The 17,042-nt window shown below is 40.6% G+C and overlaps 1 protein-coding gene across 1 annotated transcript in view; it reads left to right on the forward strand.

The window, feature by feature from the left end:
- Nucleotides 1-4,118: 4,118 nt before the first annotated feature.
- CD200R1 (CD200 receptor 1) overlaps nucleotides 4,119-17,042 on the forward strand; it is a 55,477-nt gene continuing 42,553 nt past the window's right edge. Inside the window, exon 1 of the mRNA XM_040980479.1 lies at nucleotides 4,119-4,299. Coding sequence (XP_040836413.1) covers nucleotides 4,149-4,299 — 151 coding nt within the window. The 5' untranslated portion in view covers nucleotides 4,119-4,148. The remainder of the gene's footprint in view (nucleotides 4,300-17,042) is intronic.

Consider the following 17,042-nt stretch of genomic DNA (forward strand, 5'->3'; position numbering starts at 1 on the left):
CTCCCAAAAAACTCCACTCTGGGACCTCGACGCGCAGTCTGGGCTGCGCGTGCGTGGGCCTCTTCGCTATGACTGCTGGGAATTGTAGTCTTTTTTTACACCCCCCCCCCCGCCCTTTTTAAAAAATCTGCGTTCTTTGCTTCCAGTGCGTAGGGGACAGCAAGGGCGCAGTGATTTTCAGGGAAAGCCCACTACGTTCTTTTACACCCTGAGCTAACCAACCGTGACATTGAAATACACCGTTTTGGGGAGGGTGTTGAAAGATTTTCAAAAGTGGAGTGTACGTTTGAAACCCTGGTAGATTCCATGTGTGTTTTCATTGTTGTAGTTTCTTCCTATCTTACTGATTGATGTTTGTTATTCGTCCACATCACAAGGGAAAACACTTTTTGCAAAAAAGAAAGCAGCCAGTGAAAATTGCAGTTGGAGTGACACTTTTATTTTCTCCTCAAGAAGATCTGTGTGTGTAACAGTTATAAGAGACTCACTGTATCTGGGAATTTCTTGCAAACTTAAAGCAAAACGATTTTTTGCACAACTATTGCAGGACTGCTTCCTAGGGTTTCCAGGATGACATCCTAGTTCAAGAGCTTCTTCTCACAGCAATACATATTCATATGACCAGTGCTGGGATTTTATAAATTAGTGAAATGAATAATTCAGAGTACTGTGTGAAAAGACAATGTCTTCGAAAGCAGCAACAAACGTCAGAGGAATGGAAACTCATTGCTTGTTGAATGGTTTTCCAGGTTGTTCAATAGCTAAAATAGGATAATTATGGAATAAATCTAATAATGACAGCCAATGATCAGAACTAATGAGAGGTCCCGATACAGCAGCCTCATTTGCTGCTGCCCAACTGGTTTTACTGAAGAGGAGGGAACACTAGAATAGAGAGGAATTAGCTAAAGAGAAAGAGCCTACTGTAGAGCTGCAGTAGTCTTTGTAGAGTTGATAGGGAGCTATTGAAGTCCACAGAATTGGCTGTAGGAGGCCCTGAGCCTGCTAGGGGTTGTCGCCCAGGCCTGGGTTATGGCAGTCCTCTCAGTGTTGTCATGGGAAGTGTCTTGGCTCTCCGTGGTCTGTATGAATGAGTGTTGCTGAGCAGTTGAGTTTGCATTGTTTGCTCCTGAAAAATCAAATACCCAGAGTCACTTTTTTTTTTTTGAGAGAGAGCTTTATTTACAAAGCAGCCAAGTAAATAAATCAGTGGAACTCCTCATTCAAAAAGGGTTGGGGTCTGTTAAAGCGTAACTGGGTGAGACTAAGTGATGGGACACTGTAGTGGGGACAGTAAAGGCTGTGGAATGTCCTTTGGAAGTGCACATGGACAGATTGTGCTTCTGCGTGTGCTGCATGCCCAGTGTTGGCTGTGAGACATCATCGGGGTGGGTGGTTAGCATTCCAGCAGATTGCAGTTAACTCGCAGGTCAGCCATGTGCTGCGTGCTCAGTGTTGGCCATGAGACATCATTAGGGGTGTGGTGTTTCGCATTCCAGCGGACTGTACAGTTAACTTGCAGGTCAACCTGAGTCAGTCTTTGAGCAAATCAAGCAGATCACTTTCATTACTGTAGCTGATTGGACTGGCTTTGTCAGGGAACTTCCTAAAAGACAGCTTAGCAGAAATGTGGCAGTTATGGGAAAGGAGGTTATTTTGCAACACGCTGGTGAATGACTGTTGTTTATCAGTCTGTTTGGTGGGTAAGGTAAGCTAGGTGTTGGGCAAGGGGAGGGGCATCCTTTACTGTCCACAGTTGCAGTTTCAGTAGGACTCTAGCAAATGGATGACAGAAGAGAACTCAGGATCTGGTACCCTACATCAGGGCTAGGTCGGAATTAAAAGTCAGAACAATTTTAGTCCTAGAGGGGAAATGAAGATCATTGACTAGAAAACCATGCAAATAGAGATCTCATTTTTACTATATTTGAAACAGGATTCTTGATATTTTTTGATTGTTTACTGTTATGTCTTTTTTGCAACCTTTCCCACCTTAATAATTATTAATTTCATATTATCAATTAACAGTGATTATTTTATATTAATAATTATTCAATTATTCAGTCCAAACTCCTGTGAGCAGTTAATTCCTTTTTCTTCAATCAACATTCAGTTCTTTAGGGCCCGGCGCGGTGGCGCAAGTGGTTAAAGGTCCTCGCCTTGCATGCCCAGGATCCCATATGGGCGCCGGTTCTATCCTGGCAGCCCCGCTTCCCTTCCAGCTCCCTGCCTGTGACCTGGGAAAGCAGTCGAGGACGGCCCAAGGCTTTGGGAACCTGCACCCACGTGGGAGACCCGGAAGAGGCTCCTGGCTTCGGATTGGCATAGTATCGGCCCGTTGCGGCTCACTTGGGGAGTGAATCATCGGACGGAAGATCTTCCTCTCTGTCTCTCCTCTCTGTATATCCGCCTTTCCAATCAAAAAATAATAAAAATAAATCTTTAAAAAAAAACCATTCAGTTCTTTAGAAGTTCTCTTAACTTCTCTAAAGCATGCCCTGAATTTGACACTGTTTAGCACATCCGTTGCTACCATCCTGACCTAAGTCCCCATTATCTCCCACCTAGAATATCTGAATGACTTACAAACTGGTCACACATCTTGGTTGTTTGACTCCTTTAGTATTTTCTCAGCACCGCAGCAACCACAACTGTGATTTTGTGAAAACATGATTTAATACCTCCAATAGCTTCCTGTCTCACAGAAACAACAGAAATCCTTGCACTAACATAGAAGATCCTACCTGGTCCTCCTCCTCCTCTACCTTACTTGTCTGACCTTGCCTACTATTATTTTCTTCATTGGTAATTCCATTCTGACAGTACTGGCTTTGTTGCTCTTCTCCAAATAAGCTGTGCACACTGCTACCTGGAATGCTTGCCTGCCCCTAATTACTATGCCTGATTCTCCTAACATTCAGGTGGTTTTCTGTTTTGTTTGTTTTTTTGGATTTCAAAGAGAGAGAGCAGGAAGGGAGAGATAGACCCACTGGTTCACTCTCCGACTCACTGTAGTGGCTGGACTGGGCCAGCCCAAAGTCAGGAAGCAGGAGCTTATTCCAGGTTTCTCATGTGAATGGCAGTGGTCCAAGGACATTGGCAATCGCCTGCTATTTTCCTAGGCTATTACCAAGGGGATGAATCGGAAGTGCAACAGCCAGGCCATGAGCCAGTGTCCATAGGGGATGTTGGTATTATAGGGAAACGCTTAGCATGTTACACTACAGAGCCAGCCCCTACACACAGTTCTTAGAATCATGTCTTAGTGCTGAAATTCACCTGACATAAATGCCATAGTTTTCTTTCGTTGTGTTCAGATACTGAGAGTAGGAAAAGATAAGTAGAACAGTGACAGATCTTACCATTAGGATCATCTTGATTGTTCCTTTCTTAATGTCTGCCTCTAATAAAGTATGGCTACTGTAGCAAAATGATTCCAGTTGTGTCCAAGTATTACAGGTGTCACATTTGGGAAATCCATCTAAGACAAGAAATAGGTGGAACCACAGACATCAGAGAGGCAGCAAGTACAGCGTATACACAGATTGTGAGCCTAACCTAGGCATGACTTGAATGCCCTGACAGAAGCAAGGGCAGAAACACCAGGAGAACTTGTAGAAGTAGAGAGAGGTAAAGGATTAGGTTTCAGTGTCCTCTTCCCATAAGCTCTTTTCCTACCATCAATTTCTCCTTGTTGTAAAAAAACAGAACTGGTTTGTAGATTACCTGCTGTACCAGGAATTGATCTAGATATCAGGGATAAATAACTCACATTCAAGTTGGAACCTTAAACTCCTATATTAGAAAAGGAAGCAGGAACAAGCTTTGTATGAGGGAGAGTGATGTGAGAACTTTCCCTATGTGAATTTTTTATGTTGTCTGAATGAATAACTTAAAATGCATTTAGCTAATCCTCAAGTTTTCTGCAAAATGTTTCACTGTAAAAATTCACATTAGATATTATTTTGCACATTGACACAGATTTGTGCGATACATATGCAGCCTGATATGTATGACTTATCCATCACACTTCTTACTGGTATATTGGCCATTAATATCTAGATTTATTTGACAAGCAGCAGACACAGTTTCTTCTTTGGAGGCCTATAAAATCTGTTTCATTTACAGTTCATTAACCTTTACTATGTATGATTATGATATGTTGTATATTATTCTATGTTTTTATTCTCATTACATCTGTAGAGAATATATCTAATTTTATTTGTGGTTTTCTCTTCCAGGGAGTTTTCCCTAAAGAGATCTGTAGATCAAGTGTCAGACATTACTCATGTGTGGGAGGTAAGTTCTTAGAATATTTGGATTCTGGAGGAGGAGGAAAGATTCACTTCCCTCAAGTTGTTTTTATCAAAAGAGAGAAAAAGAATTGTTTTAAGTACTTTTCATTTTTCTCTTTTGTAACTCTGTGTTTGAGTCTCTGTCATACCAGTGCTGCTAAAATATTTCAGAACACTCCTTATGATATTAACTTTGTGTGTATTTTAAAAAGTTCTGCTTATTTGTTTGAAAGGCAAAATGACAAACAGACAGACGGAGGGGTGGGAGATTGTTGCATCTATTGGTTAATTCCACCAAATGCTTGTAGCAGCCAGGATTGGGCCAAGCTGAAGACAGGAGCTCGTGATACCATACTTGAGCCATTGTTGCTGCCTCCCACCTGCAGGAGGTTAGATCAGAAGTGGAGAAGCAGGACTTGTACAGGTACTCTGATATGGGTAGCAGATGTCACAAATGGCAATGTGTAACTCATTCTACCACAGTGCCTGCCCCAGGTTATTTTTACCTTTTAGTTGCAATAGCCAGTTTTTATATATTTCTCTCTTTAAAAATTTTATTTATGTGAGAGAGGAAATAAAATGCTTCTGCTGGAATGCTTCCAACCCCCCATCCCCGCCATTGCCCTGGGAGCCAGGATTGTAATCATTATTTGAGTCATTACTGCTGCTCCCAGGTCTACCTTATTGAAAACTGAGATTGGAATCTGCAGCTGAGAATGAAATCCAGGGACTTCATTGTAGGCTGCAGATTTCTTGACCAATAGGCTAAACTCCCACTTCTGTATTGGGTATTTTTTTTTTTTTAGTCATTGGAAAAAAGTATAAATTTTGCTGTTCTAACTGATCAGTTACCATTTTAATTATCACCTCTTAGGTGAAGTTATTTTTGTAGACAAGTTTATTTTATAATATACTACTGTCCCTTTATCAGTAAATGTCTGAAACCTTGAATATACATATGTGTACATGATAAAATATTTACCTTTTTACTTATTGGAATCACTTTCTTGTTTGTTTTGGCAAACCTGAGTTTCTGAGTTCTAAAACCTGAGTTTCCTGAGTTTTACTTCTTTTGCACTTTGGGGTCATCAGTAAGTAAAGTAAGGGTTATTTATTTATGCAAACTCTGTCATACCCAAAAGTTGGGCTGAGAACAAAAATGACCTGAGTACCTAACTGGCAGATAGTAAATACAGCACATGTACATCTGACAGAGGGATCATTCATACTCATTGTGGACAGGGTAGAACAGTGTGAGATTTCATCATACTACTCAGAAAAAACATGATTTATAACATGAGTTGTTTAATTTTGGAATTTTCCAATTAATATTTTCAGACCATGATTGACTATGGATAAATGAAACGATGGAAAATGAAACCACAGAAGAGAACTGTATACCTCTAATTTATATCTCATTGTGGTGTTGGAAATGACTGGTGTCCTCTCTGACACCTTGAACACATGAAATGGTCCACAGCAGCCACTCAGATATTGATATCTGTTCAGACCTCAGACTCATTCCCAGGTAGTACATGTCAGGATCCCCAGATTGGATAGTGCACTAGGAGAATATATAGGGCTTACGTATAGTTGTATTCATGCCTGTAGCTAACCACAGCAAAAAGATTACAAATTTGGCTAAGGTTTGAAAAGATACTTAAAGTGAGGCTGGAGAAAACCTGACACAAGTTAAGAATCCTCTCACCATGGGAAGGGACACTCAGTTCTGCCAGCACCAAGTCGTAACAACACATGAAATGTGGTGTGCCAGGAGGCTTACCTGAGCCTAGGAGAACACGATTTATATTTCAGACTGCCTGTAGGCAGCTGGTGCCTATGTGACTGACTGTAGTCCTTGTAATGCCAGATTCTCAGAAAAAAGGCCAGTTTTCAGTATAAACCATGCTGTTTGTGCAAACAGGGCTCAAGGAGCCTTTCTTAGTCATTTAGGGAGCATTCTCTGTCAGTGTAGGGAACTGTCTACCAGTCAAGTTCTCAGGTAGGTGGCAGCCCTGGGCCTGGGTTGTTAATAAACTTTCCAAGACTATCAGTCACTGCTCTGCTATATGAAAGATTAAAAAGTAAAAACTTTAATAAAAATGGAGTGTTTTTTAGATGTAGTATAGGTGTTTCGTTCTGCTGTAAATATAATGCATTCTCTTGAGTGTTGATGAAAGTAGGACAGACCTGTTCTAGTCATTTCAGTAGAACATGGGAAAATGTGAATTATTCATGTCGCAGTGATGATAATCAATGTTGCTGAAGAACCTACGTGTTTTCTGCCTTTTGTGATTCTGCCTTGATGGCTTGGCTGGGGGTTGTATGAACTCCAGGCCTGATAGTCTGCGTGACACCCGGCAGGACACGTGGCAGGTCAGGTAGGCAGACCACTCCTCAGGAAGGAGGTACCTGGTGTTTGATAAGATTCACTGCCCTATAGCTCATCGATTTGTACTTTTTGAAAGTTGCTTGCTTCAAACCCACCAATAGAAGCCTGCTAAATCATGACTGTATAATTAATAGCCTGAAATGTATAAGAACTGGGGGGCTCTGGCTCTCTGGCTCTCTCGCTCGCTAGCTCTCTCTCCTTCCCTTTTGCCTAGGCTGCGGCTGCCCTTCCCCCTTCCCCTCCCCCGCCCAGCCTGGCTGGGCTGGGGGAGGTGGCTGGGAGACCTAGGCTAACCTGAATAAACCACCTTTTGCCTTAGCACCGACTTCAGACTTGATGATTTTTTGGGGATATCAAAATCCGACACAACATTACTGCCTCAGTTACTGGGGATGACGTACAGGGCCTTGAACGAGCAGTGCTGAGGACGTGGTGAGCTGCTGTGAGCTGTAGATCTTAGATGGAATCCTGGAGTATTTGGTTGCCGCTGTATGCAACTAGGTCCTGGAGCATTGCCTCTAACCTGCTATGCAACCCTTATCCATGGGCTGAATGATCAATTACAGATGTGTGTGTGTGTGTGTGTGTGTGTGTGTGTGTGTGAGAGAGAGAGAGAGAGAGAGAGAGAGAGCGCTTGTTCTCTAGAAAGGAATGATGCGTGATACAAAAATGCTAGGTAGCTGCCTGCTCAGCAAAACTTCATGGGTGGAGGGTCATGCATGACTTACGGCTGAGTGTAATGGCAGGTGCTCTGCAGGCTCTGATGTGCCCTTGTACTGCTTAGTCAAAGTAGCTGATTTTATGATTATGACAAGATCTGTTCCCATACTTACATTATAAAGTGCTGTAACTGAAGGATTTGTCATTCTAGAGGGAATCAGAGTATATGGATGAGTGGGAAAATAATTTAGAACAGAGTCAGTAACTCTTTGGAGAGATAGGGAATATATGGCAATCTTGAAATAGGAAGCTTTTATGAGGTACCACTTGAACACACTAGATATGAAATTTATATATGAAATTTGCTATTGTTGAGATCAGGGGTGAGTTTCATAATTGAATATGAGAAGGAATTTAGCTAAAGAACAAAGTAGTGAGCTAGATGATTAGGTGACAGGGTATTCCAACAAATGACTAGAAAAAATAAGAAATAATACATAAAACCAGTAAGAGCTATAGGGATGAAAAGAAGAAATCAATATTATTGAGTCACTAAATGAAGAAAAATTTGTGAGACAATAATTACTGAAGAATTACAGATTTAAATATATAAGACTTGGTTTGGAGGGCTCATCATGGACCAGACAATAGAAACCCACCACCTAGACATACTGAATTAACATTTAAGAGAATGAAGAGTAAAAAGGCAAATATTCAGAGCTTCCAGAAGATAGGAGCTGATCGCCTACAAATCGACACTGGTAAGATTAGGTTTTCTGAGTAGTGATACCCTGTGGGAAAACAAAAGAATAAAGTAGATCTTTTTTTTTTTTAGGGATTTGTTTATTTTTAATTGGAAAGTCAGATATACAGAGAGGAGAAGAAGCAGAGAGGAAGATCTTGTGTCTGCTGACTCATTCCTCAAGTGACCGCTACAGCTGGAGCTGCAGCAGTCAGAAGCCAGGAGCCAGGAACTTCTTCCTGGTCTCCCACACAGGTGCAGTGTCCCAAGGCTTTGGGCTATCCTCTGCTCTGCTGCTTTCCCAGGCCACAGGCAGGGAGCTGGATGGGAAGCAGGGCTACCAGGACGCAAAACGTCACCCATATGCGATCCTGGCTCTTGCAAGACAAGGACTTTAGCTCTTAGGCTACCGTGCCAGGCCTGAAGTAGGTCTTTTAAAGCATTGAGGAAGATAAACACCTAAATAGAATTTAAAAATTAATCATTTAAATTTAAAGGCAGAGTCACAGATATATAAGGTAATAGTGAATCATTTTAAGAACAAACATGAAGGAAGTACTCCAGCCAAAAGAGAAATAAATCCAGAAAGGAACAGTGAAATCTAGGAAGTGGGAGTGAATCAATACCTGTGTGATGTTCACAGCTGACTTCAAAAGCAATGACACGAAAGGACACATTCTAACAATGTGGAACTAAAACTCCAGTCTAGACCAATGGATTAGCCCAGGCATGATTTGTTAATTACCCAGATGAAATAAGCTTGCACAGGAATGCAAATTAATATGATGCTTCCTTTGCTGTGAAAAAAAAGTGTTAGTGACACAATTGATGATTTAAGTATTGGTACAACAAAAAAAAAATTTTTTTGTCACCAACTGATATCAGACTTTTTTTTTTTTAGCATGTTTTGAGTGACACTGCTCCAGATAGGGGTGGGGTGAGATGGATGTGTCTAGGACCATGAGATGTGACAGTGTGCCATACTTTATATATCTTAGCTTCCTCTTCGTCTCGCATGTGGGCGCAAGGGCCTTAAGACTTGATCCATCGGGCCCGGCGTGATGGTGCAGTGGTTAAGGTCCTCGCCTTGCACGCCCAGGATCCCATATGGGCACCCGTTCTAGTCCTGGCAGTCCCGCTTCCCATCCAGCTCCCTGCCTGTGGCCTGGGAAAGCAGTGGAGGAAGGCCCAAGGCTTTAGGGCCCTGCACCCGCGTGGGAGACCCGGAAGAGGCTCCTGGCTTCGGGATCGGCATAGCATCAGCCGTTGCACTTACTTGGGGAGTGAATCATTGGACAAAAATCTTCCTCTCTGTCTCTCCTCTCTGTATATCTGCCTTTCCAATAAAAATAAAATAAATCCTAAAAAAAAAAGGACTTGATCCATCTTTTGCAACTTTCACACGCCAGAAGCAAGGAGTCAGATTGGAAGTGGAGCAGCTGGCACTTGAACTTGGCACCCTTATAGGATGTGATGCCACAGGCAGAAGCTTAACCAACTGTGCCACAATGCCAGCTCCCAGAAAATTATTTTAAATCATATATCTATTTTCCCTCCAGAAGCATTCTTCTCCTGTCTTTGTGGTGCCTAAAATAACGCCTTTTAATAGAGGTACAGATTAGTGTTTTCATAGCATGTTTGAGTTAATGTAGAGATAATATCTTTCAGAAGAAGAGTAAAAATGGAATATGACTGTGTTGAATTAAAAAAAAAAACAAAAATGTTCAGGAATTCCACTTTCCCCTAAACAGGTTTCATCTGTGTATTGAGTCTTTTTCATTATCATATCCCAGCACGGAAGAACTGTTATTTGCTTCTAATGGGTCCTAGATAAGCATTAAGCCCCTGATAGCATGTTCCTAGTGAATTTTAATCTCAGCAACACTTGAGATAGTCTAACCCACTCTTTATAATTCTCTAACTTGGATGAACCAAATTTAAGCAATCATGTATTTAATACATGCACAGTGGTCAAAGGCAGAAGACTAATGTTCATATGTTGCAGTTCACATCACTTCTCCCAAAAGTACCTCCCAAGATACTTTCTTTTTTTTTTTTTTTTAATTTATTTTTTTTTCTTTTCTTTTTTTTTTTTTTTAATTGTTGCTTACATTGTATTATGTAGTACAGTTTTATAGGCGCTGGGGATTCCCCCCACCCCTCCCATACCCCTCCCCCCATGGTGGATTCCTCCACCTTGTTGCATAACCATAGTTCAAGTTCAGTTGAGATTCATTGCTTGCAAACACATGCCTAGCATAAAGTTCAGCGTCTTATTGTCCAGATAAGTTCAGTGGCCTCTTGGGGAGACCTTCTATGGCCAAGATACTTTCACACCTCCCTCTGGCCCAGGTGTGAGGTGGTGCACTTCAGAAATGATCTACTTCTGAAGACTAAATGCTGCCTGTGGTCCCTCTGCCATTGGCTCTGGGAGTCCTCAGTTTGACAAAGCAAACTTTACAGAGCAACTTGCGGCGTTGGTTTATCCCTGGTTTGTCCTCTCCAATGAGCTTTACACTAGCATCTTCAAGAGCTAAGTTTCCATCGGCTTGTTTATTCTTAACACAAATCCGTTAGAAAAAGCACTACCACTTACAGGTGTAATTGCTTGATCATGCTCTGCCAAGTAAAATGCAGAAACAGTAATTCAAAGATCTTATCTACTTCCTTTTCTCAGTACACTATGTGCAACATCTAAACATTTTCAATAGTCTCATAATCCTTACTTCTTCTTTTCCCAAGGTGAGGTAATCATAACAGTATTCTTCAGAAAATTCCCCTACATATATTTTTAAAGCATAATTAAACCACTCCAGAATTATTGGTAGCACATGAAATAAGTAAAAAAAAAATGCAGACAAGAAAGACGACTAGCAGAGAAATATTCCCAGAAAACACATAACTTAGATACTCATGTGAAATAAATTATTTTAGGCAAAAATAGTGTGAGACTTCAGATTTCTAATACTCTTAAATTCCATGCATGGTATATCAGATCTTATGTCTCATAGCTTAGTCAGTGCTACAGTGACCAAAATCAACAAAAATTTAACCAAAACATGTCAAAGAAACTTATATCTTAATGGAGGGGTGTGCAAAACTCAAGGCCTCTGCGGCTCCTAGTATCTTTCCCCCCTTTTGTTTGCAGCCCTCAAGTTGCATGACACAGTGATTACTTTTTAAAAACTGTAATTTTGAATATTTACCTTTAGTCACCTTTCTCCCCTAATCCAAAACAATGAAGATTATGTAAATTGGTCAAGTTCTAGCAATATTTCTAATCTATTTATTTATTTTTAGAAATTTTGATTCATTTGGAAGAAACTCAAAGGGTCAGACAGATGTATCTTCTGTTGTTGATTTCCTCCACAGATGCCCACAACAGTTGAAGCTGTGTCAGGTCAAAACCAGGAGCAGAGAACCGTCTGGTTCTCCCTGGGGGTGATATGGATCCAAGTACTTGAATCAGTTACCAACTGTCTCCAATGATGTGCAAGAACAGGAACCTAGATTGGATGTTGTGTAGCTTGAACTTGTACTCAGGCACTCTGATATGGGTTGTGGGTATTTCAAGCAATGCCAAATGCATGCACCTTGAGAAATATTTTTAAAAAGAAATGAACAAAAACCTTGCTGGTGAGAGTTGAAAAAAAGTGAGAGACAAAGAATCAAGAGATGATACTTCTATATAAAATCATGGCAGTTTAAGAGATTCGGACTAACCCTTCCATTGTAGGCAAGTAGGAAAGCTAGGTTAATAATAATAATAACAAAAAAGCCTGGAAGACATCAGCCAATAATGAAGAATTACTTGGGGGTCATGTGTGGCTGCAGGTGAAGCAGTTGGCTGCAATACCAGCATCCCATACAGGCACTGGCTCAAGTCCTGGCTGCTCCACTTGCAATCCATCTCCTTGATAATGACCTGGGAAAAACAGAGGGAGATGGCTCAAGTGCCTGGAGCCCCTGCTGCTCATGTAGGAGACCTAGAAGAAGAAGCTCCTGGCTCTGGGCTTCAGCTTGGTCAAACTCTGGCCTGTGTGGCCATCTGGGGAATCAACCAATAGATGAAATCTCTCTTCCTCTTTCTGAACCTCAGATTTTAAAATAAATAAATAAATAAATACACACCAAGGTACGAGGAAAAGAAATAGCTGCCAAGATCCAGAATATGAAAGAAATACAAATAAATTAGGCTGACACTTGGAATTACTTTGCTCTGGCCTGATTGCTGATTGTTCTAGAATTGCTGGTTGAAAGGTTAGCAGGGCCTTTGATAGCCACTTCAGATGGGGGTGAGTGGGGCAAGGTGGGTGGGATGGAGTGGACAACAGCATCACTCATTGTAGAGACTTCAACATAACTTTGAGTTCCTTGATGATCTGAAACAAGAGTTCCTAATAAACATTGGCTCTTGGAAGAAGTAGATTAAAATCCTCCCAAGAAGGCAAAAATCAAAGGTGTTACAGTATTTCTGAATTGTTTACAATTTGGAAAACAAGACCAGACTTCACAAAAAACAACCAGTACAGGTTTACACGAAAGGACATTAAAACATTCTTTTTTTGTGCATATTTAGAGAAAAAAGACAGAAGTTTTTGTGGAAGACAGGAAATTGTAAAGATGGTAGTAGATTTGAAAATAAAATTAGATATAAGTTCTAGAGCAGAAAAAAATAGCTAGAAACCAAATAGCAGAAGTGAAGTTTGAATACAGAAAGTGCAGTTTAGGATCCATAGTCTTAACAGTTTCTCTTAACATTAGGAAATAAAATTGGGATGTTCTTAACTCTAAATTTAACTAATTGGAGTGGAGCCAAGTTAAATTATTTTCCAGTAAGTCACTGAAAGCATTGAATCATCTGTGATGATTTGATCATGGTTTGTTCCTTCCAGAACTCACTAATATTTCATACCCATTAAGAAATATTAGGAGCCTGGTATGATGGCTCCTTGGCTAAATCCTTGCTTGGCAGCACCGGGATCCCATATGAGTGCCAATTTTTGTCCCTGCCACTCCACTTCCCATCCAGCTCCCTGCTTATGGTCTGGGAAAGCATGGGGGTCTGCTTATGGTCTGGGATAGCAGTAGAGGATAGTTCAAAGCCTTGGAACTCTGCACCCACCTGGGAGACCTGGAAGAGGCTCCTGACTTCTGGTTTTGGATAGGCTAAAGCTCTGGCCATTGTGGCCATTTGGGGGGTTGTGAATTAGTACATGGAAGATCTTTCTCTTTCTCTCTCCTTCTTTCTGTAAATCCTGATCTGCCCTTCCAACAAAAACAGATACATGTTTTTGTTCTGTGTTTTTAGAGAGATACTAGGAGACAGGGCCGGGGAACCTTTAAGAGGCTTTGCACTCACAAATGGATTAATCTATTTACATGCTTAATTGATTAATAGGTTGATTTAGGGAGAATCTGCAAGAGAATCCAGTTTCTCTGCCATGCTCCCTCACCCTCTACACTATACTCTCTTTTGCCTCAGATATAGACCCTAGACCTTGAACTAGACTAGAGCTATAATAAGCCTCATTGCTTTATTATTCACTAAGCCTTCAGTTTTGTGTTATAGGCTATGGAAAACGTGTGAAGTCATCACTCATAAGGATGGAGAGCATATCAAATATGTAATAGGGGGACAAAATTTTTAGGCATTGATAAAACTGGTTTGGTTTTTATTTTGTGTTTTAGTAACATCTTTGTTTTTTTTATAATTACCTTATGATACAGTTCCATAGACTCTGGAATTTCCTCTCTGCCTTTCCCAATATCTCCTCCTCTTGCTGATTTCCCTTTTATTATTATAATAGTATATTCCTTCACAAAGAGTCATAAGTCCATCATTTGGCTGTTTATGTGTTTCCTGACATTGTAGGTATGAGCAGTGGCAGAGTCCAGCATCCTATTGTTAAGATATAGGTGACAGTTTCATTGGGAGTCCATTTTTGATCTGGAAATAGAGATGCATACTGCATAGTGTCTTCACATCTGGATATGACAGTCTGCATTACATAGTTACTATACATCCCCTCAAATGAAAAGCCATAAACAAAATCAGCAACAGGAAGAAAAATAGAAATTTGCATTGCCATGAAGTTAACTAACATGCTATTGAATGACCAAATTGTCACTGAAGAAATGAAAAAGAAAATAAAAGGCTTCTTGAAAACAATGCTTTTGTATGACATATGTGTTACTGAAGAAATCAATAAGAAAAACAAAAACCTTTTTGAAGAAATGACAATAAAAACAAAATACCAAACCAATGAGGTGTGGCTAAAACAATATTGAGAGGAACATTTATAACATCTGGTGTAAAAAAAATTGAAATATCTCAGGTAAATGACTTAGTAATGCATCTCAAGGACTTATGAAAAAGAAAAATGAGAGGGAAGCAAGAACTTACAAATATCACAGCAAAAATAAATAGAGCTAGAAACTACAAATTGCAGCAAGAAAGAGCCATTTTTAAGAAGATGAGCAAAATAAACTTAACCAACCTAGCAAAGAAAAACAACAAAGGAAAACAAAGTATAATTAGAGATGAAAAATTATCCTAAGAAACTAGTGAAGTGATCTTTTCTTGTTGAGTGATCCTTTGATCATTATGTGGTGTCCTGCATCTCTTTTAATATTTTTCACATCGAAGTCTATATTATCTGATATAAGAGGGGCCAAACCAGTTTGTTTTTCCTTTTTAGTTGCTTGGAATATTTTTTTCCATTCTTTCACTTTCAGTTTCTGCATATCTTTGTTGGTTAGATGTGTCTCTCTCTTTTTTATTAAGATTTCTTTTTAAAAATTTATTTTTATTACAAAGTCAGATATATGTACATTGAGGAGTAGAGACAGAAAGGAAGATCTTCTGTCCAATGGTTCACTTCCCAAGTGGCTGCAACGGCTGGAGCTGCACTGATCCAAAGCCAGGGGCCAGGAGCTTTTCCAGGTCTCCCATGCACGTGCAGGGTCCCAAGATTTTGGGCCATCCTCAACTGCTTCCCAGGCCAAAAGCAGGGAGATGGATGGGAAGCAGGGCCACCAGGATTAGAACCTGCGCCCATATGGGATCCCAGTGTGTGCAAGGCGATTACTTTTACTGCTATGCTATCGCACCGGGCCCAAGATGTGTCTCTTGTAGGCCATAGACACATGGGTTTTGCTTTTTGGTCCAGTTGGCTAATCCATGAGGTTTGATTGATAAGTTTAATTCATTCACTTCAGGGTTAATATCCATAGATAGCAATTTGGTCCTGCCATTTTAGCAGTGGGTTAGTCACTGTTTGATTTAGTCTTCTGTTGTTATTTATCTGGGATGTTCTTAATTGCCTTTGGTTTTGGTGGGTGCTATTCCTTTTCTCTGTCAATAGAACATCTTTAAGTATAATTTATAGGGAAGACCTGGAAGAGGTGACTTCTTTGAGCTTTTCTTTACTCTGGAAGAATTATATTTTATTTTCAAACACAAAAGAAAGCCTTACTGGATAAGTTATTCTGGGCTGGCAGTTTTTCCTTTTGGAATCTGGAATATGTCACTCCATTGTCTTCTTGCCTAAATAATTTCTTCTGAGAGTTCAGCAGTGGGCCTGATTGGGGTTCATCTATATGTTAATTAATTTTTGTCACATGCATGATTAAGGATCTTTTACTTGTGTTCAACTAAAGAGAGCTTGATCATTGTGTGTTGTGGTGAAGATCACTTTTGGTCAACCCTATTGGAAGTTCTCTGCTCCTCCTGGATGTTGTTTCCCAATTCTCTCTCTAAATTAGGGAAATTTTCCTTTATCATTTCATTGAGTATATCTTTAAACCCAGTTTCTCTTTCTGTGCCTTCTGAAACTCCCATTACTCTTGTATTTGGCCTTTTAATGGTGTAATTCTTGAATACTTTTCTTAGTTTGACTCAGTTCAGTTTCTAGCTTTTTGGTTTTTTCCCCCATTGTTGAAAGTAATGCCTTCCAATTATGAGTTTTTTTTTTCTTCTGCCTCATTCATTATTATTGAGGCTTTCCACTGAATTTTTTTTTAAGATTTATTTTTATTATTTTTTTATTGGAAAGGCAGATATACAGAGAGGAGAGACAGAGAGGAAGATCTTCCGTCCGATGGGTCACTCCCTAAGTGAGCGCAACGGCCAGTGCTATGCCGATCAGAAGCCAGGAGCCTCTTCCGGGCCTCCCACGTGGGTGCAGGGTCCGTCCTTGACTGCTTTCCCAGGCCACAGGCAGGGAGCTGGAAGGGAAGCGGGGCTTCCGGGATAGAACCGGCATCCATATGGGATCCCGGGCGTGCAAAGTGAGGACCTTAACCACTTGGGCCACCGCGCCAGGCCCTCCACTGAAGTTTTAATTTGCTCCATTTAGTCTCTCATTTCTGTAATTTGCTTCATTCAGTTTTAATCGGATTCATTGCTGTTTTTATTGTATAACATATTCCTTAAATTTCTTGAACTCCTGTATGTGCTTCTTATTGTTAAGAAGCTTTATAATAAGTTTAAAAATTATCTATCCCCATTTCCTATATGTCTCTGAAGCTTTTGCTCCTTTGGGGGAGGCATCAGTAATACTCATTGTGCCTCTGTCTCTTCTTTTGCTCTTGGTCATTGCACTTTGGTTAGCAGATTCCTCCCCATAGGGCCAGTTTCTAAGCTGTGTTACCTACTGGTCTACAGGTTGATCTTACTGATTGTGTTCAGTATCTGGTTCTTCATCTGCAGTTACTTATGCTACTCCCTCCCTCATTCCCGGGCTGTTGCATTAGGCTCCCACCATGGTCTCCACAGCTCCAGCTCCTAGATCTCCATTTCCCATGCACTGTAATCCTGTGCTGTGGCCAGACTGTTACCTATACAACTTTTCTGCCACTCCTGGTTCAAGCCGTGCCCGGGGTTAGGGAGATGCCAACTGCCTTAAGTCACTGGGTTATCAGTGGTGCTGATCTTGCTGGAACCTGCTGA

This window comes from Ochotona curzoniae, unplaced genomic scaffold (genome assembly GCF_017591425.1).
Source record: "Ochotona curzoniae isolate NIBS_2020 unplaced genomic scaffold, NIBS_Ocur_1.0 contig_3498, whole genome shotgun sequence".
In the NCBI taxonomy this organism is placed as follows: domain Eukaryota; kingdom Metazoa; phylum Chordata; class Mammalia; order Lagomorpha; family Ochotonidae; genus Ochotona; species Ochotona curzoniae.